Below are 23,246 nucleotides of genomic sequence, written 5' to 3'. Positions count from 1 at the left end.
CTCGCTCTGACCAATAGTCCTGACTGTCTAGAAATCTGGAGAGGTAAGGGGTGATTCTTGAAGCCAGCCATTGCACTCTTCTTTTTGTACAGTTGGTTTTGCAAATCAGGAAACATTCCATAGAGCAAAATATGGACATGGAAGCCTCCTATTAGGCCCTTTAACAAAACAAAGCTGCACTTAAAGCTTCTTCAAAGCTACTTCACTTGCCTGGATCGTTTTTTTGGTTTTGTCCTTGGCTGTTGGAGAATAGGAAATTTCCTAGCTTGATGATTACAGTGAAAAGGTTCCCAAACTTTTTGTGCTAAGCTCCACTTCAGAGATTCATGTCCCATGCACATACCCCCGGGGTTCAATCGGGTTATGGGGGACGGGTGGGGTGCTGAAAGGCTGGAGTCAGGAGGGGGCTTCTGTTTCCTGCAGCGGTCAGGCAGTCTTGGCTGTGGGACCCAGCTCCCTGCTTGTATCACTCTTCACCTGTGCAGGGGAGGTGAATGGGGCAGCACTGAAGGGCCATGGGGTCGGGAGTGGGGAGGGGGGGAATGGAGAGATGCACCATGTGAGTACTGGCCCCTGGCTGGACAGGGAATTATTCTGACTCCAGCTCTTGTTTTCGACCCTGTCTGCTTTTCCTGCACAGGATCTGCCTGGCAGGCTGAGTGGATGGTGCTCTGTACTCTGGAGCTGCACTGAATGGTCAGAAGGGGGCTTTGTCTGGTGGAGGGTCAGTACCCCTGGCGTGCAGCCTTCTGTTCCCTGCTTGCAGAGTCTCTACCAACCTCCCTAGCAGAAAAGCATAACTGCTTGTTGGTGGCTGCTACAGCTGTAGCAATGGGGGAGCGAGATGGGCAGGGAGCCTGGTCCTGGCAGCCTCAACCCCCTGCACAGAGCCCTGTCTGCTTCCTCTGCCAGACACAGCCCCCTCCTGACTCCAGCCTTTCAGCACGGGCACCATCAGGTCTTCATGCCTTCTTGATAACCTTATAGCTCTCCTCTAGGGATCAGAGATAGTTTGGGAACCTCTGCTCTACAATTTTTAAACACCAGAATTCTGGCACTGCTGTTTTAAACTAACTCAGCTGATTTGTATATTTTAACGAAGCCTTATTTTTTCATATGGTGGCAGAAAACAAAGGACAATATTTATGCATGTTGTAGAATTTATGTGGTCTTACTACTCTTGTTTTGTTTTGTTTTGTTTTTCTTTCCAGGAGAGAACTGTTAGCTAACCATATTGATTCAAATGCAAACAAAAGTGATTTAGGTTTGGTCTTTGCCTCAAACTGGAAATCCCATCCTGGGCATGTTACCTCTATGGATGACAGCATTCCTGTTCAGTCAGGTCAAAAGTATAGCTTAAACTCTGAAGGAAACTCATTCAAATTTACAAAAGTTCCCTCTAAACTTTCTGTTGCCGTTGAATGTCAAGGAAACCTTAACATGAGCACCTTCTCCACTACAAAACTTCAAACCCTAGATACCTCTGGTGCATCAGATTTTTCACAGTACGCTGCCCTGGACACCAACATCACAAAAAATGAAGGACTTTCTTTTTCCAAGATGGATGTAAAAGAAAGAACATCACTTAGTTTTCACTCTGAGATATCCTCTTTCAACAGTAGCTTGTGTGAAAAACCAAGAATGGAAAAGGATGGAAGCTGCTTCTTTTCAGAGATGCCTGTAACAAGCACTACTTTGAAAGTTGAAAATAAAAGTTCTTCTAGTCTTAATAATGTAGGAGGAGATGACAGTTTAGGAGCAAGGGACATAGACTTTGATCTTGATAATTTTGTTCTTGATGATGATTTTGATGAGAGGTGGGATAACCCACACTGTGTTTCAGCGGATGAAAAGACATCTACACCACTATACCAACCTATCAGGGAAGGTCAGCCTGCTAAATCATTATTGAAGTCATTTTCGACAGTCAAGGAAACTAGCCCTATATATAATCCTGTTCCAAAACCAAACATCTTGCTGTCAGCCAAGAGCTGCTCAGGTAAATTATACTACTTCTGATTAATTTATCATAGCAAAAATTACATGCTAAGAAAGTATTGTGAAGGATGAATTTAAGTAATTAACTATAGACTGTAAGTATATTTTGTTGTGGAAATTTTTACTGGCGTATTACTAATTGCAGAGTCACAATTTCTAGGTAATATGCTCTTTCGTCTAATCAAATCACACTTCTCAGCAATGTGTATTTGCTGGGCAGGTTTCTGACTTTTACCAGCTTCAGCTTTGCAAAAGCTGAAACAAATGTATTTATTATAGTAACAATCCTGCAAGTATTAGAACTAAGGAGGTGACTTGGAATTAACTTTGTTATATTGTGCAAGAGAGTATATTTGCATATACATAACTTCTTAAAACAAGTCTAATCCTTCTGGTAGGATGTAGGTCAGACTCTTTGTCCCTATGTTCTTGCAGGTGCAGTAATGACTTTCAGTCTTCTTTTTGCCTCCTGAATTCTGACCCTAGTCCGCAGCGTAATTTAGGGCATCTTCTAAATTATGCTAAATTCCCTGTAGCTAAAAAGCCTGTAGGTAGTGGGGCCCCTTCCAGGCTGTTATACCAACTGGTGCTCAACATGTTCTGGCCTCACCTTCTCCTGAGGCACCATGCTTAAAGATACGGGGTGTAATGGAGCAATTCTGTCAGCTCTATGCCACCTGGCAAGCCCCCGTATGTTGTGAACGCTCCTCAAGGACTGCTGCCATTCTTTTACAGCTCCTTTGTGCTATAAGAACACTGCGGGCTGGAGTGTACTGCAGAAGTTTATTCTCACATGAGAATATTCTCACTGGTTTTTGTGTGAAAGAATTTAAACTAAACAAGTTTTTGTCTGTGTTCTACAAACTCATCCAAATTATTGGACCATTCTCATCGAGAATAATTTTAAAACATAACCAACCTTGACCAGGTTTATTTAAAAAGAGGACTTCATTGTTGCCTAATCTGGCAGTTTGCATCCTTCTGTGTTGTCATATCTACTTACTAAATTCTGTTCTGCTGATTTTTAAAACAGCTCTTTTAAAAATGAACACCACAAATTTTTGCAATTTGGAGAAAGCTGTCTAACAGAGTAAGGTTATGCATTTCCTATAATGGGCCACTGGTATAGTACTTCTCATCCATTGAAATCCAAACAGTACACAAATGTGGATGTAAGTGCTACAGAGTTCAAAACCTACTCTCTTGACTATCTTGAGTCTATATGCTTGCATTTTTCTTTAGATAATTCATATTTTTGCAGTGATGAACAGTTAAGTGGTGATTTAGCCATCTGTGTTACACTTAAAGCAAAACAGTTTTTGTTTTATATTGTGGAACTTGAAGTCAACCTTGAAATGAACTGAACTTTTGGGTCACTAGGTTGCACAGTCTTTGTTTGACAGGAGAATCTTGATTTATATATTAACCACTTTTGAAATGATCTGTATTGTTTTATACATGAAAACAGAAGCATAATGAGAATTTGCTAAATTGTGCATGACTTAGAATCTTCCCTAACTTACACACACATCCCCATTTAAGTAAAATGTCTTAATTTGTGCTGCTTTAGCAGCTGCAAAAAGAATTAAAGGTGTCTCTCCTCCCCCCCTCCCACCAATTTGGGGCTACAGTTTTTCCATAACTAACATGTATCAAAATTGTTTTGTATGTGGTCATAAACTGTCTAAAAGCAAACTCTACTTCTGCTGCTTTGCTCTGAGACTCACTGGGATCCTCTGCAGGGTTTGTTTCTGTGTGGAGTGTAATAGTAAGATTTATCTGTATCTGACTATTTTATTGGTAACCATTTACAATGCTAATTTTAATAGGCTTTCCTTTTCTGCTAGACCCACTGCTGAAAAAATCACCATCCAAAAATCCAGCACTAGCACGCTTCAGAGGCTGTACGTTTTCCCATTCTAATGACATGATGAAGATATTTCACAAAAAATTTGGTCTGCACCATTTTCGAACAAATCAGCTGGAAGCCATAAATGCTTCTCTGCTGGGTGAAGATTGTTTTATCTTAATGCCCACTGGTACGTATCTGTGTACATCAGTCAACTGGAAATTGTCAGTGGCATATGAGATCTTACACAAACTTCTGATATGTAGATCAGAAGCTATAGAGATTAACACAGATTCAGTTCCTATAGGAAGACTAACAGAATTTATGGTAAGTTTAATAAATTCCCTACATTTGGGGAAGTGATAACACATTACCATGCTACCAGAATCTGTTGGCTGTAGGATTCATATCATCTCTCTAATCCTTGCATTTATTTTGCCTTTGTCTTTAGTATTTAAAGGGACGGTGACTAAAGCTCTGATTTCTGTAATATTCCACATAGTAACTCTGCTAATGAAATTGTAGGTTATAGAATATCTGACAGTAGTTGCATTTAAAGACTTCAGAACAGCTGAGATATGTCAACGTAATTTTTAAATTACCTAGTGATATAACTTGCATCCCCACTGGTAATAAGTTTTAAGAGGACAAGGACTTTGCAGTGAAATGAGACTTGAACAATGAACTCTAGAACATGGCATTTTTATAAGAGTATTACAGAAGACATCAGGTTAAAATTATATTTAATAAAATAAAAATCCTTAATGTAAAATAAAAATATCTTTTATTCTTAAATCTGAGGAGTTTAATTTTCACTATTTAGGCTTTGTTTACTTCTGCATTTCTCTTCACTTCAACAATGAAAATGGCTTCATTATCTGGTTCACATACGCTAATGCAATACTGCAGAGAATAGTTTTTTAAAAACAAAGTTTTAATTCAAATAAATCCGTAATTTAAACTCTTCTCTGGGCCTTCAATTTTGTAGAAATGTAATTTGACCACCTACATTTTGAGATGAACGTAACAAATTTGATTCCATGTTTTCCATCGTAAATAATCATATATTGTGTCTTGCATATTATATAGGTGGTGGTAAAAGTCTGTGCTACCAGCTACCAGCCTGTTTATCCTCTGGGGTCACTATTGTAATTTCTCCACTGAGGTCATTGATATTAGATCAAGTTGAGAAGCTAATGACATTGGATGTAAGTTCGAACAATTTCTTTGCACTTAAGGAATGGGATAAAGATCTGAATTGTTCCTGATGAATTTTATTCTCTTTTTTTTTTGATTTTTATATATGAAAGAGTTGCATATTTGAACAGAAGACAAGTAAGCATACATACATTGTACAAACACCTAGGAAAGGGAAAACAAGAGTCACATCAGCTAACTGTAAATCAGACTAATTAGAAGTAAACAGCAATTTTATCATTGACTCTGTGAATGCACACAAGCAATAACTGCTAGGGCTAAACTTTCAAACATAATGCCTAAATATAGGCTCCAAAGGCCATGTTTAGACACACAAAAAGGCAACCTGATATTTTCTGAGAAGCTAAGCACCTGCAGTGCCTGTTTACTTCAGTTACAGCTGTGGCTGCTCAGCATCTCTGGAAAAATGGCACACATGGAGGGAAGACACTTAGAGAGAGCATAATCATGGCAGTAGATTGCAAAGGATGATTGAGGACTTAACCAATAAAAAAGCCATTCCTAGTTATGTTGGTGGACATTTTGAGCAACTAACTGTGGGGTTTTTTGTTTTGTTTTTGTTTTAGAAAAGTGAATAGTTTTTGTTTTGAGGAATAGAAAATAAATTTTAAGGGTAAAATCCTGAGAACAGCTGAGGTGGGGGTGAGGTTCAAACAGGAGCATGCTACAATTTCCCAATCCTAAGACCTTAAACTGCTGGCTATGATTTCTCTGGCTGGCTATGATCCCCACGTGCCATCCAGGGAATGCTGGAGCAGAGTGTGCTTTGTCCATACTCTCTCACCACACCTCCTTGCTGCCAACAAACACATCTATGTTGCAAGGGTGGTGATGTAAGAGGCAGCTATACTTGCTCTGTGACTGCTGGGGACTTGCCTACACTGGGGGAATTCCCAACTGGGGAGCTCCAGCTGTCTTTTTCCACCACCTGAGCAGAGCTGAGGGCCAGGATTTGGCCTATATGTTGATTTATATTACACTTTCAAAGTAAGTTTATGTCTCTCTTTCATAGCAGAGTCTAATTCATCTGTTACAATTTACTGTTTATACTGAAGCTAATTGTTAGGGTATAAATTACTTATTTCCTTGGAATATGGGTCATCTGTTTTGACAACCCATTATTATATGTTTGTGGGTACTAGGGAAGATATTAATTGTATTTAAAAATACTTTGTGCCTTCTAAGAACATCTCTGTAGTGCTTCTCATGTAAGATCAAATCACTTTACAAATATTACATAAGCTTCATGACATGCTCGTGAAGTAAGCAAGTATCGTTACAGCTATTTTATTGATGGGAATACTGGAGCACAGAGGAGGTAGGTGACTCCCAGAGTCACACAGTGCTTCATTGATAGAGTTTGGAGCAGAACAAAGGAGTTCTGATTCCCCGTCTTTTGCCTGATTGCTAGAGAGCACTGTGATGCCTTTAATATGACAAGGTTTTTGTATCTTGGATGTATTTAGAATTTTCAATGTTTTTTCAAATTCTGTATTCAGTGACAAAATGTGTGAATACAGACCAGGTGTGCTTTTAATTTATAAGTAGGTTAAACGCTACATTAAGAAGAAATTTCTGAAGTTAAACAGATGTTAGATGAAATCTAAATATCTTTTTTTCTTCTATACCACAGATTTCTGCTACTTATCTGACTGGTGATAGAACTGATACTGAGGCATCAAAAATCTATATACAGCTGTCAAAAAAAGATCCCCAAATAAAACTTCTCTATGTTACTCCAGAGAAGGTTTGTATTTATCTTAAAAGCAAAAAGTGTTATCAAGTCAACAAAACAAAGATTTTTACTAGTAAAAATGTTTTGTAAGAATGATATTTAATATAGCAAACTTAAAAAAAAATGCAACAAACATCTATCAGGAAACAACAACAAAAATTCTTACAAAGGGATAAGCTACTAACATCTTTAGATAATTCTGTGAGATGCTGCCTGTTTGTAACTAATATGAACCAAAGAACAGCCCAAACAGAGCACAGCCAAGTAAGTGGTGAAATCTTGAAATGAAAGACTGCCATATTAATAATCCTTTCTAGAATATATGCCAGTCTGTCTTCCCAGCTGGTTGGTATGGTGTAACCTGTTATTAGTATAATGGATCTAGGAGCTGCCCCGTTCTCATTTTCAGGCTAAATTTATATGGCTATTTTGAGAGAGATTACAGGGGCAAAACAATAATTGTTTTTCTCCCAATCAAAGTAATTGGTTGCAGATCAATATCAAAGGAACTATTTTGCTGCATTAATTTCCTACTGTAGAAATTGTCCATATGAAATACTCTTTGATTATTCCTTGAAAGCCTTCTGGGGGGCGCTGTTTAGTGGTGGAGAGCTCATGCTAGTGAGTCTTTCCTCCCCCCAAGTAAATTTTTCATCTGATTTAGTCAGAAATAGGCTCTTTAAATGGCCAGGCACAGAAACCTGTGGGTTTCCCTAATGCTGCTTGTCAAAAAGGAATTTAAAATATAAAAAATATAAGAGTTTTTAGTTCCACATCAAAACTTTTAGTTTCCTAGTTGTTCATGAAAATCTGTCTAGAATGATGATCATTAAAGACTGCTTTAAAGGTTCTGTATGCAGTTAAAAAAACAAAACACACCTCTCTACAGAATCTTTAGTTTCATAATCTCTTAGTTAAATAGGGTGGTGATTGTTTTAATGTTTTTCTGTTAAAAACACTCTTGATGGTGGGTCTACCTAGGTTTGTTCAAGTGGCAGACTGATTTCAGCCCTGAAAAATCTGTATGAGAGGGACCTATTGGCACGTTTCGTTATTGATGAAGCACACTGTGTCAGTCAGGTAGATACCTATTGATTTATATTGTTAAATACAATTTCAAAATAGTTGGAAAACTTTATTCAATAGTGTGTGAAAAGGTTAATTTTGTTTTTTAAACTAGTGGGGCCATGATTTTCGTCAAGATTATAAACGTTTGAACATGCTTCGCCAGAAGTTTCCCTCTGTTCCTATGATGGCTCTTACTGCTACTGCTAATCCCAGAGTACAAAAGGATATTCTGAATCAACTTGAGATGCTAAAACCACAGGTGTAAGTTGTTCAGAAGTATTATGAAAAATTTGTGTAAATTGCAGTTATCTAGGCAGAATTTTTTTTCCCTTTCAGTGTAAGAAATGAACTTGTGTTAAACCCTACTCAGTCACCTGAAACATATAGATATTTGTATCTAATTTAATATGACTGTATGTATGGAATTTAAAATCCATGAAGTACAAAAAGTATTAAAAATAAAGAGCAGACTTCCCAAATTTCTTTCCCCACTTGGGGAGAACAACTCTTTACACAGTAAAGTTTCATGAAATTTTATTTATCATTGAAAGGGTGGGAGGGTAAACTGTAATTTTTTTGGGTTCGTAAATTGTCATGAAAACCTTGCAAAGGTGGTAAAGAATATGATCTATAGCATTAAGTGGGAAAATTCCAAAGCTTGAGTATGGCAAGGATTTTTTAATGTGGCAAACAGTGCAACTAAGGTATCAAATGAAATCTGGACTGTATGGCATTTGCGCTGCGTGCAATAGTAAAACCTAAGTAATTTTGTCCTCCTTAGACCTATTGACTTCAAAGGGACTACCTGTGAAGTAAGGTGCTACTCAGGGTGAATAATCTGATCCATAGTTCCTTAGCATCAGAGCTGGTAAACTTCTGTTGCTCTTTGAAAACTGTGGTAGTCTTTTATTAAGAAAGTGGGACAGCTATGCTTTAGTGTATGCATTTGCTAGGTTTTGGAGTTAGAAACCATTACAAATCCTGTTACCAGTGTACGTCAGGCTTCATAAATAGATAATTCAGGTGTCACTTTAAATAATGCGGAAAGATTTGGTATCTTAAAAATCAAATGATAGATTTGATGTGGACATTTGGGCTTTTTTATATTTGACATGAACTTATCATAATTTTGTAAACATGTAAAAGAAATGTCATCTACTGTACTTCATGCCCTGAAGAATGCATGTAACAATCCCCGTATTAGAAGCATGTCAGGATTTAAAAGGGAAAAATTAAGGTAGGTAAATTTCACTTTTTACCATGCAGCGCATGTGTCCTGTCTCTGAGCATGTCTGTCCTGCTGGTTTATGTAATGCAGAGTAGACTTGCCTTCTACTTTCCCAGCCATAGGATGAACACAACACTAGCATTTACCGAAGTGATCCCAGGTCCAAAAAGTGAGGAAAATCAATCTCAACTGGTCCAGGTAGAATGAAAAGACTCTCTATTCAGAGTTTTCGGAGAGGAAGTAATAGTTAATCTGAAACTTGAGTCCTTCCAGACAATTCCTATCCTGTGGAGATTTCTACATAGTGTAAAATTATGCAATACCAGGATCACTCATTGATATGCTGGATTCAAAATTATGTTCTCAATGAGACAATCTAGTCTTATTTGCTTTAACCTTTTACTCTGAAGACTCATAGCCCCTCTTTTAAAAATATACTATGTATATGAAGCTAACGTGTTTTGGACATTATGTTTTAGGTTTACTATGAGCTTTAACAGGCATAACTTGAAATATGATGTATTGCCCAAAAAGCCAAAAAGGGTGGCATTGGACTGCTTGGAATGGATCAAAAAATATCATCCATGTGAGTACTGAATCTTCTTGTAGCTGGCTGTGCTCATATACATTTGAATGAATTACAGTTCTTGTATAAGGCAATAGTGTATACATAAAACTCTACTCTCCTATGCCTTTTGAGGGGAAATGGTAAATGTAGAACGAAATGTTGGAGGCAAAGTAATTTAGTTCTTTGATGCCAAGATTTAAAGATTAATCAGTGGGCCATGTTAAAGTAGGAGTTGCTGTTGAGAATGAATAGGAAAAAGGGACTTGTAGGTTAAAATAGCTAAATGTCTGGTAATAAGAAAATTGTCTTTGCCATGCAAATGTTTATTGTTGCTTGGTTGACTGAGAGGCTATTGATACTTGTGAAACAGAAGAACCTACATTCCTGCACAAACATTCCCTTTATATTCACAGATGACTCTGGAATAATTTACTGCCTCTCACGGCAGGACTGTAACAAAACTGCTGACATTCTACAGGAAAAGGGTCTTGCTGCACTTGCCTATCATGCTGGCCTCAGTGACACTGTTAGAGATCTTGTACAACGAAAATGGATTAATCAGGACGGGTGTCAGGTAAAAGGGAAAAACAAATGAGAAGGTTAATAGAGATTCTACAGGAAGAATGTGGGACTCTCTCAAAAACACAAAGCATAAATTAGAGCAAGATGCACATAAAAAATGAAACCAAAGTTAATATAAAAATCTTATGTGACTAGACATGGAATTAAATCATTGTGCAGAATAGACTGTCAGAAAACAGTTGCTAGCCCTTCTGTAGGAGAAATGCTAATGTCTGCATCGTATTTACATGGAAAATTTATAAGCAGCAGTAATAAATATTATACTTAAGAATTTTACAGAAGTTAGGGACTTGAGGCCTTGTACTGCTGTGAGGTAGGGCACTCTTTCACAGGTGAAGAAAATAAGGCACAAAGTCATTAAGTGTTTTGCACAAGGTCACACAGCAAGTTTATGGCAGAGCAGGAGCTAGAACTCCGATCTCCTCTCAGTTCTGTGCTTTAACCACTAGACTCTTTCTGGGAAGGTAGCTGATGTTCGTAAATATAAATGTTTTGACTGAATGTGTCTTACTATTTTTGGGAGTACACCAAAATTAATTTTGCATTCAAATACAGGATCATATTAGCAGGGCCGTACCAAATTCGCAGCCATGAAAAACCCATCACGGACTGTGAAATGTGTTCTCCCCCACATGAAATCTGGTCTTTTATGTGCTTTTACCCTATGCTTTACAGATTTTATGGGGCAAGACCAGTGTTTCTCAAATTGGGGGTACAGACCCAAAAGGGAGTTGCAGGGGGAGTCGGCAGGTTATTTTACGGGAGTCGTGGTATTGCCAACCTTACTTCTATGCTTCCTTCAGAGGTGGGCAGCTGGAGAGTGGCAGCTGCTGGCTGGATGCCCAGCTCTGAAGGCGGCGTCCCACCAGCAGCAGCGCAGAAGTAAGGGTGGCAATACCATACCGCGACATCCACCCCTGCAACTCCTTTTTTTGGGTCAGAACCCCTACAATTACCACACTGTGGAATTTCAGATTTAAATAACTGAAATCATGAAATTTACAATTTTTAAAATCCTGTGACCATGAAATAGACTAAAATGGACTGTGGATTTGGTAGGGCTCTACATATGGGTGATCACAATACATTCATAGTTTAAAGTGCTGTATGAATACCTTGCAAAGCTTTATGATTGTATAATAATTTATGGCTCTTATTCCAGGTCATATGCGCAACAATTGCTTTTGGCATGGGAATTGATAAACCAGATGTACGCTATGTTATTCATGCATCTCTCCCTAAATCTGTGGAAGGTTATTATCAAGAATCTGGCAGAGCTGGACGAGATGGTGAAGTTTCTCACTGTTTGCTTTTCTACAGTTATAGTGATGTAACCAGGCTCAGAAGGCTAATACAAAGTAAGCAAAGGCTCCCATCTCTGATATATCAAATGTTATAACAGGAAATAAGTAGTTCAGTCATGTTAAGTTTTTGTCCTGTTCTATTTACATATCCTTTTGCTATTTAAAGATCTTCAGAATGCCATATAACACTGGACTGGGTCACTGTAGTTGCAGGGTCCCCCCAGCATGCTTTCACTGTTCCCCTCTCTGAAAATTTTCTTTATCTATACCTTAGTTTTAGTTTAAAAACACAACCAATTTATTCATTGTGCAGAATTTCCAAACTTTTACTTTTGGGGCAGAGACTATGACCATGTCTATGGCTTTCTTTGTCCCTCATGTTCTTAAATTCTTGAAAGTGGAATGAGTTGTCTTCACTGGCTTAGAATGTATTTTTTTGCCTATGTATCTGACTACTTTTATCTAAGTGCTTGAGGTAGTTTGTTTGATCAGTAATAACTTTAGCCTTTTTGTACATTGTGTAAGAAATACAATGAATGCATCCCTTTTATTTCAGTGGAAAAAGATGGAAACAGTCAAACAAGAAAAACCCACTTTGATAACCTTTACAGTATGGTTCATTACTGTGAGAATGTACACGAATGCCGGAGAATACAGCTTTTGGCTTACTTTGGGGAAACTGATTTTAATCTTAACTTTTGTAAGGAACACCCAGAAGTGATTTGTGACAACTGCTGTCGAAAGAAGGTAAAAAATTACATCATCTGTAAATTTGAGCTCTTAAAGTGGTGTATGTGTTTTTTTAACCAGCCTTAAAAAAAGTTGCTAATATATTCTAGAAGGCAGATATAGAGATGCTGAGTGAGATCCTTCATGCCCTGTGATACCAAGCGTTTTGAGTTGGTCCCAAGGTGTAACCTAGAACAGACTTACACTAGCTGCATGTGGATCCCAGGAACTGTTGGGGAAGCTCGGGACTGTGAAGTTTAAGGATACTCTCCGACACCTCTTTTCTCCCAGCCATGCCTACTGCTCCAGAAAAAGCTGGCACAGAACTCACTGTGGTGGCTATGCCACCTAGGAATTCTCCCCCACAGATGGAATCCTCCAGCTGCCATCTAAGATGGCTCTGAGGCAGCTTTGTGCTGCCAGAGGAGCACAAAGCTGCCACATCGTAATAGATACTAATTTGGAATGGATTGGGTAGGAGTTTGGGGGAAGAGAAGGGTTTGCAGTCTCTACAGGTCAAGGTCTATTGACCAGCAGATTGCTAGTGTGACCGGGAATAAAACAAAAGGGTTGATGGATATCTTAAACCCACCTTTTTCTTCCAGCTTTGCAGGCCAATCAAGTATCTACTGATATTTGGTTTAAATATCTGGTGCTCCTAGTAATTCAATAGATGACATTTTAAAAATGAATATTCCAAATTTAATCCACAAATTAAAGGCTAGGTTTAATTCATATATATTGACCTACTTATATTTTTCTTTCTCTGAATTAACTTTTAAAAAGATATTCAATTGCAATTTAAATTGTGTTCAAGAAAAATTAAGAAATAGTTTTTAAGTGCCTTAGAAAGGAAGTGCTGTTACTTTAAAAAAAAAAAAAAAGTGGAGGAAAAAGTGCAGGAGGATTTTTTTCCTGCAAAATGTAAGATTCTTTAGTAAGTCTGCTGATTGAATTAGTACACCTAGTTTTTAAACTGCAGAGGACTTCAAACACTAATCCCCATAATACCTCAAGGTAGGCAAGTATGATACCATTTTACAGATGGAGAAACTGAGGCAGAAAGATGTTTGTTTCCACAGTGAGTTAATATTCTAGTCCAAAGGACTTTAGTGCTTAATCCTGTGCTCAGAGCACTGCCCCATACTCTTCTCAGTTTTAAACCGATGATAATATTGAATAAAAGAATGTAGACTTTAGGTAGTATATTATCATTTGGATGCACTAGAATTTATACATCCAACTCTCATTACTGTTGAGTTGTGTAAATACTACATGGATATTTTTAAAATTAGTTAACTCAATTAACACAATACTCAAACATTACTCTTGCAGTTTAAGTGTATAAGCTCTTTTAAACCAAATAGAATTGTAGGACTGGAAGGGACTTTGAGACGTCTTCTAGTCCAGTTCCCTGCACTTAAGTCAGGACTAAGTATTGTCTAGACCATCCCTGACAGGTGTTTTTCTAACCTGCTCTTAAAAATCTCCAGTGATGGAGATTCCACAACCTCCCTAGGCAATTTATTCCAGTGCTTAACCACCCTAACAGGAAATTTTTCCTAATGTCCAACCTAAACCATCCCTGCTGCAATTTAAGTCCATTGCTTCTTGTTCTATCCTCAGAGGTTAAGGAGAACAGTTGTTCTCCCTCCTCCTCTTTTATGTACTTGAAAGCTGTTCTCATGTCCCCTCTCCGTCTTCTCTTTTCCAGACTAACCAAACCCAATTTTTTCAATCTTCCCTCAGAGGTCATGTTTTCTAAACCTTTAATCATTTTGTTGCTCTTCTCTGGACTTCCTCCAATTTGTCCACATCTTTCCTGAAATGTGGCCCCCAGAATTGGACACAGTACTTCAATTGAGGCCTAATCCGTGTGGAATAGAGAATTACTTTTCATGTCTTGCATACAACGCTCCTGCTAATACATCCCACAGTGATGTTCGGTGTTTTTTGTTTTGATTGGTTGTTTTTTTTGAAATAGTGCTACACTATTGACTCATATTTAGCTTGTGGTCCACTATGACCCCCAGACCCCTTTTCACAGTACTCCTTCCTAGACAGCGATTTCCCATTTTGTATGTGTGCAACTGCTTGTTCCTTCCTTCCCAAGTGGAGTACTTTGCATTTGTCCTTATTGAATTTCATCCTATTTATTTTATGCCATTTCTTCAGTTCGTCCAGATAAATTTGAATTTTAATCTTATCCTCCAAAGTACTTGCAGCCCCTCCCAGCTTGGTATTGTCCGCAAACTTTATATGTGTACTCTGTATGCCATCCATCTAAATCATCGATGAAGATACTGAACAGAACTGATACCTGCGGGCCCCCACTTGATATGCCCTTCCAGCATGACTGCGAACCACTGATAACTAATCTCTGGAAGTGGTTTTCCAACCAGTTATGCACCCATTATACAGTAGCTCCATTTAGGTTGTATTTCCCTAGTTTGTTTATGAGAAGGTCATGCAAGACACTATCAGAAGCCTTACTAAAGTCAAGATATATCACATCTACCACTTCCCCCCATCCACAAGGCTTATTGCCCTATCAAAGAAAGCTATTAGGTTGGTTTGCCATTGTCTGTTCTGGACAAATCCATGCTGTTACTTATCACCTTATTATCTTCTAGGTGTTTGCAAATCAATTGCTTAATTATTTGCTCCATTATCTTTCTGGGTACTGAAGTTAAGCTGACTGGTCGGTCATTCCCTGGGTTGTCCTTATTCTCTTTTATATAGATTGGCACTATACTTTCTCTTTTCCAGTCTTCTGGAAGACTGTGTTAATTTTGTGCAACAGTGAAATTGCTTTGAAATATCTGTTCTTTAACTTTATTGATCCTTTTACATTTTCAAAGGATTATTTACTAACCTAAAATTCCCATGGCAATGGCATATCAGTGTAAACAGGCAATAACTAATCTATATGAGGATCAGAATGAACTTATGATTGAAAAAGCCTAGTAGTGATAAACAAAGTTGTCAGTGGCAAATGGTATTAGTTACAATGGAAACAAATCTTTCTAATCAAATCTATTGTGATAGGATTACAAATCAAGAAATGTGACGGATGAAGTGAAAAGTATAATAAGATTTGTTCAAGAGCACTGTGGACAAATGGGGAGAAGAAATTCAGGTTCTGGAAGGTATACGTTGAACATGATGATTGACATTTTCTTGGGTAAGTTCTGTTCTAGCGCTCAAATATTTGGTGTGGACCAAATCTTGGCTGTAAGCACGGGCAAAAGCTTGAAACAAGATCTATACCAATTGGGTTCTTTCCTGAGAGTAATCCCCATGGTATGTACTGCTGAAGCAATAAAACCCCTAGCCTTAACCAGACTATGTTGGGTAGATAAAATGATAATTATTGTAAGTCTTTAAGCTTCTGCTACTTGTTCAGATTTTTGTGAACGGGCTGTGCAAAATGGCTCCATAGCCTTCCACAGTTGTGTAACTTATTGGCTAGGTTAATAGACCAATTCTGTGTATTCTTACTAAACAGGTACGAAAAGTGCTAGGATTCAATCCGGTATATTTGGGAAGGGAGCTGCCTACTCACGACATAATGTGGAAAGGCTGTTTAGAAAGCTGGTACTGGATAAAATTCTTGAGGAAGAATTGTATATCACTGCTGCCGAGCAAGCAGTAGCATATGTAACGGTAGGAGAGAAAGCACAGGCTGTCCTAAATGGATATCTACAGGTGTGTAACAAATTTACTTTTTCTTTAATTCTACATTGGTGTTTCCTTCTTAAATTAAAATGAAACTGATGTTGCTCTTCTCTTCTTTAAGAACATGCAGATACTTTGAATTTACATTGAGTGCCAGGATAGTTTAAAAACAAAAATAACTATATTTCTATAATATCATTTATTCAAGAATTTCAGGGTGCTTTGTAACCATGTGACCATTAGTTAAACTTTACAAAACTCCAGTTAGTTGTCAAGAGTATTAGTATAACTTGCTTGTAGATAATGGAAATTACTTGTCACATGTAGGGAATAGAATGCAGTTGGTCTGGTTTCCAGTCCAATGCTCTAACCAAGCACTTTTCAAGTGGCAGGGCATGATTCAAAAAGTGGTTCATGAGATGGCATCAACTGGGTTACGCCCCACAAGGGGAGAAACAATACTGGCAAACTCCTGTGATCCCTAGGACTCAAAAGGAGCTAGTTAAGTGGAGGAAAAAAACAACTCTCCCTGAAGCTGTTTCTGCCCTGCTCCTTTCTCTCTTAACCCCAGTCCATCTGCAGCTCCTCAGCCTTTTTCACCAGATAGTGTTAAGCTCCAAGGAAAGCTGCACTACGAGAGGCTGCCTAGCCAGCACACTGATAACTCCCCTTTCAGAACAGTCCTGTGTAGGTAGGGGTAAAATAGAGAAGTCACTTTAAGCAGCCAGCCCTCAACAATAGTCCCACAAGCTCCATCAGCCCCCACCCAAACTAGCTGTGTTATTTTTTTTGTTTTTTGGGGGTTTTTTCCTGTGTTTTGTGAACTCAGTCCCACAATCCTTTAAAAAGGATTATGCCTAGTAACCACGTGGCTTTGGGATCCCTGGTGGAAAAACTCCATACACATAAAAAGGATCTTGTGTAGAGTTGTTCTTCTTGTTGGGTAAACAGTTACCTTAAGTCAATAACAAATGTTATCCAGAAAAAGTTTTCTGTTTTAATACCTGTTTTTACTGGTTAAAGGCCAGATATCTGCTGTTAAACTGCTCTGCAGTTTCTCTCATATAGATTAATTACTTATTTAATTTCTCATTTTAATAGGTGGAGTTTTATGAAACTGAGAATGCCAGCAGTATTCGAAAGCAAAGGGCTTCAGTGACAAAAATGTCACAGCGGGAAGAGATGGTTAAGAAATGTCTTGTGGAACTTACAGATGTTTGCAAAACTCTTGGAAAAGTTTTTGATGTCCATTACTTCAATATTTTTAATACTGCTACACTCAAGAGAATAGCAGGTAATGTTTATCCTCATGACCAAAACTCCTATGGGGGGCAGTAGGCTATTTCTGGTTCAGAGCAGGATTCATCCCGGGGTGGGCTTACGCTGTGGGGGGGCACGCTTTGTGACCATTTGAGAGCACCCTGATTGACTTCCATCCTTCAGCTTGCTGCTGGCTGTAGTGTACAAGCTAACTAACTGGGAGGCGGTCTGCTGGAAAAGAGGCATGTGTGCTATTCTGCCCTGATTTCTTTAAACCCCCGTTTCTAAACTGCTCTGATGGGCATGATTCAGTGCTATTTGTCTATTGCATATTAAGCTCTATAATGGAGTTCTTGAAAGAGTATTTAAGATTTTCTCTGATTCCGTTTGTTCCTTGTTTAGTATGTGAATGGGAGTTGGTAGTTCTGACATCTTATTGATGGGAAACATGTTGCCCATCTTCCAACAAAATTCCAAAAATACATCTGGTTGTCTGATTCAATCCTGTCTACATTTTACCTGAATTTTAAACCTACAGATGTTCCTTGTTTTGTTTTTGTTTTTTTTTTTTTTAAACAAAAGTGTGCAAAATCTGTTTTGTCTGATACAAATTTGATCTAATCAGATTTCTTTATGTCTGCATACAGAAACTTTGTCTTCTGACTCGGAGGTTTTGCTTCAGATTGATGGTGTTACAGAAGACAAACTGGAAAAGTATGGTGCAGAAATAATTCAAGTCATGCAAAAGTACTCTGAACGGACATTGCCAGGTATAGTATGACTTGCATTTAAATGGATGTGCTTTTTATTTAAAAGCCTTTTCTCTGTATGAAGTTACATAAATAAAAGGGTCCATGTTAAAATACAGCTTTATGGCCTGTGTTCAGACTTTCATTTTTAAAAATTTTAGCTTTTCAGAGCACAGAAGGATCCTTAACTAAGAGGCAAGTGGCGGGGTCGGGGGGTGGAAGAGTAGAGATTCACTATAACTCTTAAAAAATAGACAGTGGTGGATAACTGAACTTCAAATGTCCTGGGTAAGAATGAGAAGAAAAGTAAGATTGCTGATCATCTGGTCCTCCTTTCATGGCTGGGAGCGTAGAGTAGATTTTCAGCCTTGAGATGCATCTTGCACTGTATTTTCCCATTCACATCCACTAGTTATGGGCTAGCATTGTAGCATGAGTGAACAAATCACAGACTAAAGTTCTCCAATGACTTATGCCTTGGTCAACTATACATCTAGCAGAGAAAAGTGTAACGTGATTCAATGGTTGGAAGTTGAAGCTGGACAAATTTAGACTGAAAATAAGGTATAATTTTTTAGCAGGGAGGGTAATTAGCCATTAGAACTATTTACCAAGGGTTCTGGTGGATTCTCCATCACTGGCCATTTTTAAATCGAGATTGCTCTAGGAATTATTTTGTGGAAGTTATCCCAGTTGCATTAGTTTTAACAAAATGTCCATTTGTAGAAGACACTGACTCTTACCAAACTGTGGGCACGGATGCTGGAGAACGTGAGCATGAGGTGGTAGAGGACACACATACAACTTCTAGCTATTTTTGCAATAACACAAACAAAGGAAAAAAGAGGAAAAGACTACCATGCTTCAGAGAATCCAAGAAGAAAAAAACAGGTGGTGATAGCCAGCAGTCTCGTTCTAAGGGGTATGTAATATGTTAATACTTGTAACATTGGTTTAACCAAAGTAGCATGATGATAAAAATACCCACTAGAGTGTTGGATTAAGGTTGCTTTAATTCATTTAGTGTTAAAGAATATAGTCAATAGGAAAATGGTGAAGGAGGAGAGAGGCATTAGTCTAGCAGCATGAAAAACATGGATTTGGAAGTATTTATAATCTCTTTATAAAGTGATTATTGTACAATGGTGATACTCCAGAAGCACATATGACTCCTGTGGAGTCCCTGGATCTGAGAGGTGCTCATCTCTCTCTGATTTCACACAAGGCTAGAATATGGAATGCAGAGCAGATGATCTCTTCCTTGCTTTCCAGGCATCCAGGAGGGTAGCAGTGTGAGGAGAAATGCACCCCATGTAGCACTGGGAAATGGGTTTGAAGTAAGAGACAGATCATATGCATGACAATACATTAAGGATTTCGCTCCACCAGTCTCATTTTAATCAAGTTAAGGTCCTGGAAGACTTATATCCATCCCGTAGAATTACAGTAAACTGAGGGATACAGGGATTGAAAAAAACCTGACATCACACACACAACTGTTTTCAGATAATGAAAAAAATATTCTAAGCTTGATTCTGTGCCTTCCCTTTGAAATCTCCTTCTGTTCCCTAAAAATGAAAGTGGGACAGACATTTCCCCAGTTGTAATTTTCCAGCTGGAATCTTGAGTAAATATACCTTTTATATGCTAAGCAGCCTGCCAGAGCCATGAAATTTAAGTTCATTACGAAACATTAGTTTTGTGGTTTTCCGTGCAGTACACAACTGCAGATGTGCTGGTGGGGCAAATGTTCTTGTTTTCCTTTGTCACTCTAACTGGTGATATCTATATTCCCAAAAGCTCCTATCGAAGTTGCTTGCTTTGCAGCAACTTTTAATTCTGATGATAATTTAAAGCAAGCCATAATTTGATTGGCATACCTTTCCACTGTTTTTTAAACTTTTGCAGGCAAGGCAACAGATCGAGCAGAATTTAAAGAGATGCTGTCAGGAATCTTTTGTTAATATTTTTTGCTTAATCACTTCGAATTAGTGCTAGAAAGTGATTTTGGAAGCTTGAGAGTTACTTTTGTCTTCTGGCTTATCCTTTTCCATTTGTAAACATTTTGTCTTCCTCCCCCTTCTCTTGCCCACAGCTTCTCATACAAAGCACTCAACAAAGAGGAGTGGTTGTTAGTTACACTAATACATTTATTTTTTCTTTAAAAATACAGTTAGAAAAAACACACTCAGAAAATTACACTATAAGAACATTATTTAGGTGGTAGAGTCAAGCACTTGAAAGTTAGGAGATTCCAGATTTATGGTTATCTATAACATTCATTCTGCCCCCTTGTGTATTTGCATTATGGAACAGTCTAGGTATATGATCATATGCAGTTTTTCCTCAAGATTCCTGCTTGTTCAGGATGGAAATGCAGGAGTGCAAAATTATTGCACAGGCAACCATAGATCTGGCATTTCTTAATGTCTGAGTGCTTGACTTTACATTTTAAACAACATTCTTTTAACAAGAAGAATAGGAGTACTTGTGGCACCTTAGAAACTAACTAATTTATTTGAGCATAAGCTTTCGTGGGCTACAGCTTGAAACTTATGCTCAAATAAATTTGTTAGTTTCTAATGTGCCACAAGTACTCCTGTTCTTTTTGCAGATAGACTAAGACAGCTGCTATTCTGAAACCATTATTTTAACAGGCTTTGTATGTAATTCCTATAAGGTCTGTAAATTGCTTTGTAGCTTTCCTTCATCAGGGGAGTCAAACTCATTTGGAGGAGAGGGCCAAATTCTATAACTAATTATAGTTCTTGAGCCTGGCCATAGAATCAGGACTATATACTCACAATGCAGTGGAACACCCACTGATGTCAGTAGGTGGTTTTCACAGAGAGCAAGAAAAGACAATGGCCTGTATGTACTAATTAAATGTTCAGTTATTTATTCAGTGCCTTTATTGAGAGAAAATAAGCTCCCCTTCAATCCCACTGCTGTTTCTGCCCTCTCTTTCTTTTTCTTTCCATCTTTTTCTGGATTTCCTCCTTTGCAGCAACTCCCAATTTCGAATCCAGTGAACTTCCCTATCATTCTAGCCTCTAAAATGATCAGTGATTCAATATTTAAGGTTGTCACTGAGGTGTCATTTAAAGTTGATCTACTAATCAGATTAATAGAGGACAAGGGACTTCACCCTTTTGCATGACTGTTTCAGGCTGTCTGCAGACATCATAGTCTACGTTACACTTGGTTCACCTTTAAAAGGTTAACTCTGCAGCCATGAGCGTTAGAAATTTACTTTTGTTTTTAAATGAAAGATTAGATTCTGGAGAATATGAATGTGTTTATGCAAGCCACATAAATACATCATGCAGGTGGATTTGGCACATGGGCCATATATTTGACACTTCTGTTCTAGATAAAATGTAAGGTATTGGGTATCATGTTGATATGCTAAATCATTTTTTCTCCAAATTTCTAGGGGTTATATCAACAACAAAAAGTTCTCTTCTAACCCCAAAGTCCAGACATCCTCAAGATACAGTTCAACATCTTATAGTACTACTACAGTCATGCCAGGAACCAGTAGGAAACTGGGGATTATGGCACCACCAAAGCCTAAAAACAGACAATTCCTTAAACCTTCCTATTCACTATTGTAACTACTAGAATGTAAATACTGTATAAAGCTACAAGCTGTCAGCATTTCCATTAACTTCCAGTTTTTCAAATGTATTAAAGATTTGATATCATACATCTGTACAGTACAAAGTGTATGTGTTTAAATAAATGCTTTTAGATAAATGCATTTCTTTATTTGGAACTTTTAATTCTTCCCTGATGCTAAATATTCTTATTATTAAAAAAAATGCTAATTTTGATTATAGAAGACCAGTAGTTTAGAGATTAATCATTTTAAGAATGCTCTAATTCTTTGAGAACTGCCTCTCTCTGAACCCACATATAGAATGTATATGACTGTAGCTCAAACCCATTTACCAGCAGTGATGGTTGGAGCCAGGAACCTCACTGACCATACTAATAAAGGATGATATCCTTCAGTAGCTCGGGGCCAGCTAGCTTGTCTTGAATTGTTTCCTATACAAAATCTAGGTCTTAGGATGAGTTTCTTAGTTTGAGGTGTTAGCTTAATTTACTTCTCTTTTTCATAGTCTTGGATATTTCTCCCCACATCTCCTGGGTCTAGCAGCCCCTTGGGGCATTTGAAGCTTGGCCTAGAGTATGTGTGAAAGCTGCAAGGCTTTATGGTCTGTCAGACACACAAGTGCTGCGTGAGCTAAGGGCATTCTTTGGCTCTTACCTGGCTTGTGGTGTTCTTTCTTCCAGAGCTTCAAAACACTCTTCTGTCCTCATGAGCTCTGAACAGCATCAACACAGGCCACACATCCATGCTTGATAAATTGCACTTTCACCTCTATCCATTTATTTAAATGCTTCATAGATTTTTTAAGCCCGGAAGGGACCATTATGACTATCTTGTCTGACCTGCATAACACAGGCCAGAGAATTTCACCAACTCCTGCAACAAGCCCATAACTTCTAGCTGAGCTCGAAACGTATCTTTTAGAAAGACAGACAGGCAATCATAATTTGAAGACTTCAAGTGATGGAGAATATATCACATCCCTTTGTCAGTTGTTCCAATGGCTAATTACCGTAACCATTAAAAATTTGCCTCTTATTTCTAGCCTAAATTTGTCTAGCTTCAGCTTCAAGCTATTTGGCCCTTGTTCTTTTGTCTCTTAGCTTTAAATACCCCTATCAAATTCTTCTCCCTGAGCAGGTACTTGTAGACCACAGTCACTTCTTAATCTTGTCTTCAAAGAAATTCTGTTTAGTTTAACAGTTTCCCTGAAGGCAGGTTTTTCAGGCTTCTAATCATTGTAGCTCTTTTCTGAACTCTCCAGTTTGTCAGCATAGGCTTCTCCCATATTAGCATCACTTCAACCGTATCTAGTTTGTTATAAGGACTTCTCTACCTCTTGGGAAGTGGGAAAGCATAGAAATGTCCATATTCAAGATTCTCACTGAGCTGACCAACCAACATAGTAAGAGAATCTACAGTACCAACTGTGTCCCCAATGGTCAGACATGCATATTGAACGGGAGCAACAAAAAGCTGTAGCTTTACAGACCACCAGGAGTTTCCTAGGTAAAGAATGGTCGCAAGTACCCATTACCGTCTCTAAAATCTCCAAAGAAGAAGGAAAATCTACTTAAAGCCCCCCACTTGTGAGATTCTGAAGGCAAATCAACAAAATGTTGTGGACTCAAGTAACCAAAATCTCCTGATAAATCTAGGAA

At 38.1% G+C, this 23,246-nt stretch overlaps 1 protein-coding gene across 1 annotated transcript in view; it reads left to right on the top strand.

The window, feature by feature from the left end:
- The window catches only part of BLM (BLM RecQ like helicase), a 38,349-nt gene extending 16,620 nt beyond the window's left edge, over positions 1-21,729 (top strand). Inside the window, exons 7-22 of the mRNA XM_050967330.1 lie at positions 1,212-1,999; positions 3,846-4,037; positions 4,937-5,055; positions 6,699-6,812; positions 7,782-7,880; positions 7,981-8,129; positions 9,576-9,682; positions 10,078-10,238; positions 11,409-11,604; positions 12,107-12,297; positions 15,328-15,463; positions 15,788-15,987; positions 17,059-17,251; positions 17,865-17,987; positions 18,693-18,888; positions 21,403-21,729. Of these exons, the coding sequence (XP_050823287.1) occupies positions 1,212-1,999; positions 3,846-4,037; positions 4,937-5,055; positions 6,699-6,812; positions 7,782-7,880; positions 7,981-8,129; positions 9,576-9,682; positions 10,078-10,238; positions 11,409-11,604; positions 12,107-12,297; positions 15,328-15,463; positions 15,788-15,987; positions 17,059-17,251; positions 17,865-17,987; positions 18,693-18,888; positions 21,403-21,583 (3,145 nt within the window). The 3' untranslated portion in view covers positions 21,584-21,729. The remainder of the gene's footprint in view (positions 1-1,211; positions 2,000-3,845; positions 4,038-4,936; positions 5,056-6,698; positions 6,813-7,781; positions 7,881-7,980; positions 8,130-9,575; positions 9,683-10,077; positions 10,239-11,408; positions 11,605-12,106; positions 12,298-15,327; positions 15,464-15,787; positions 15,988-17,058; positions 17,252-17,864; positions 17,988-18,692; positions 18,889-21,402) is intronic.
- The last annotated feature ends 1,517 nt before the right edge of the window (positions 21,730-23,246 follow it).

The sequence above is a fragment of the Gopherus flavomarginatus genome, chromosome 9, assembly GCF_025201925.1.
Source record: "Gopherus flavomarginatus isolate rGopFla2 chromosome 9, rGopFla2.mat.asm, whole genome shotgun sequence".
Taxonomy (NCBI): domain Eukaryota; kingdom Metazoa; phylum Chordata; order Testudines; family Testudinidae; genus Gopherus; species Gopherus flavomarginatus.
This window is presented reverse-complemented; position numbering and strand designations above follow the sequence as displayed.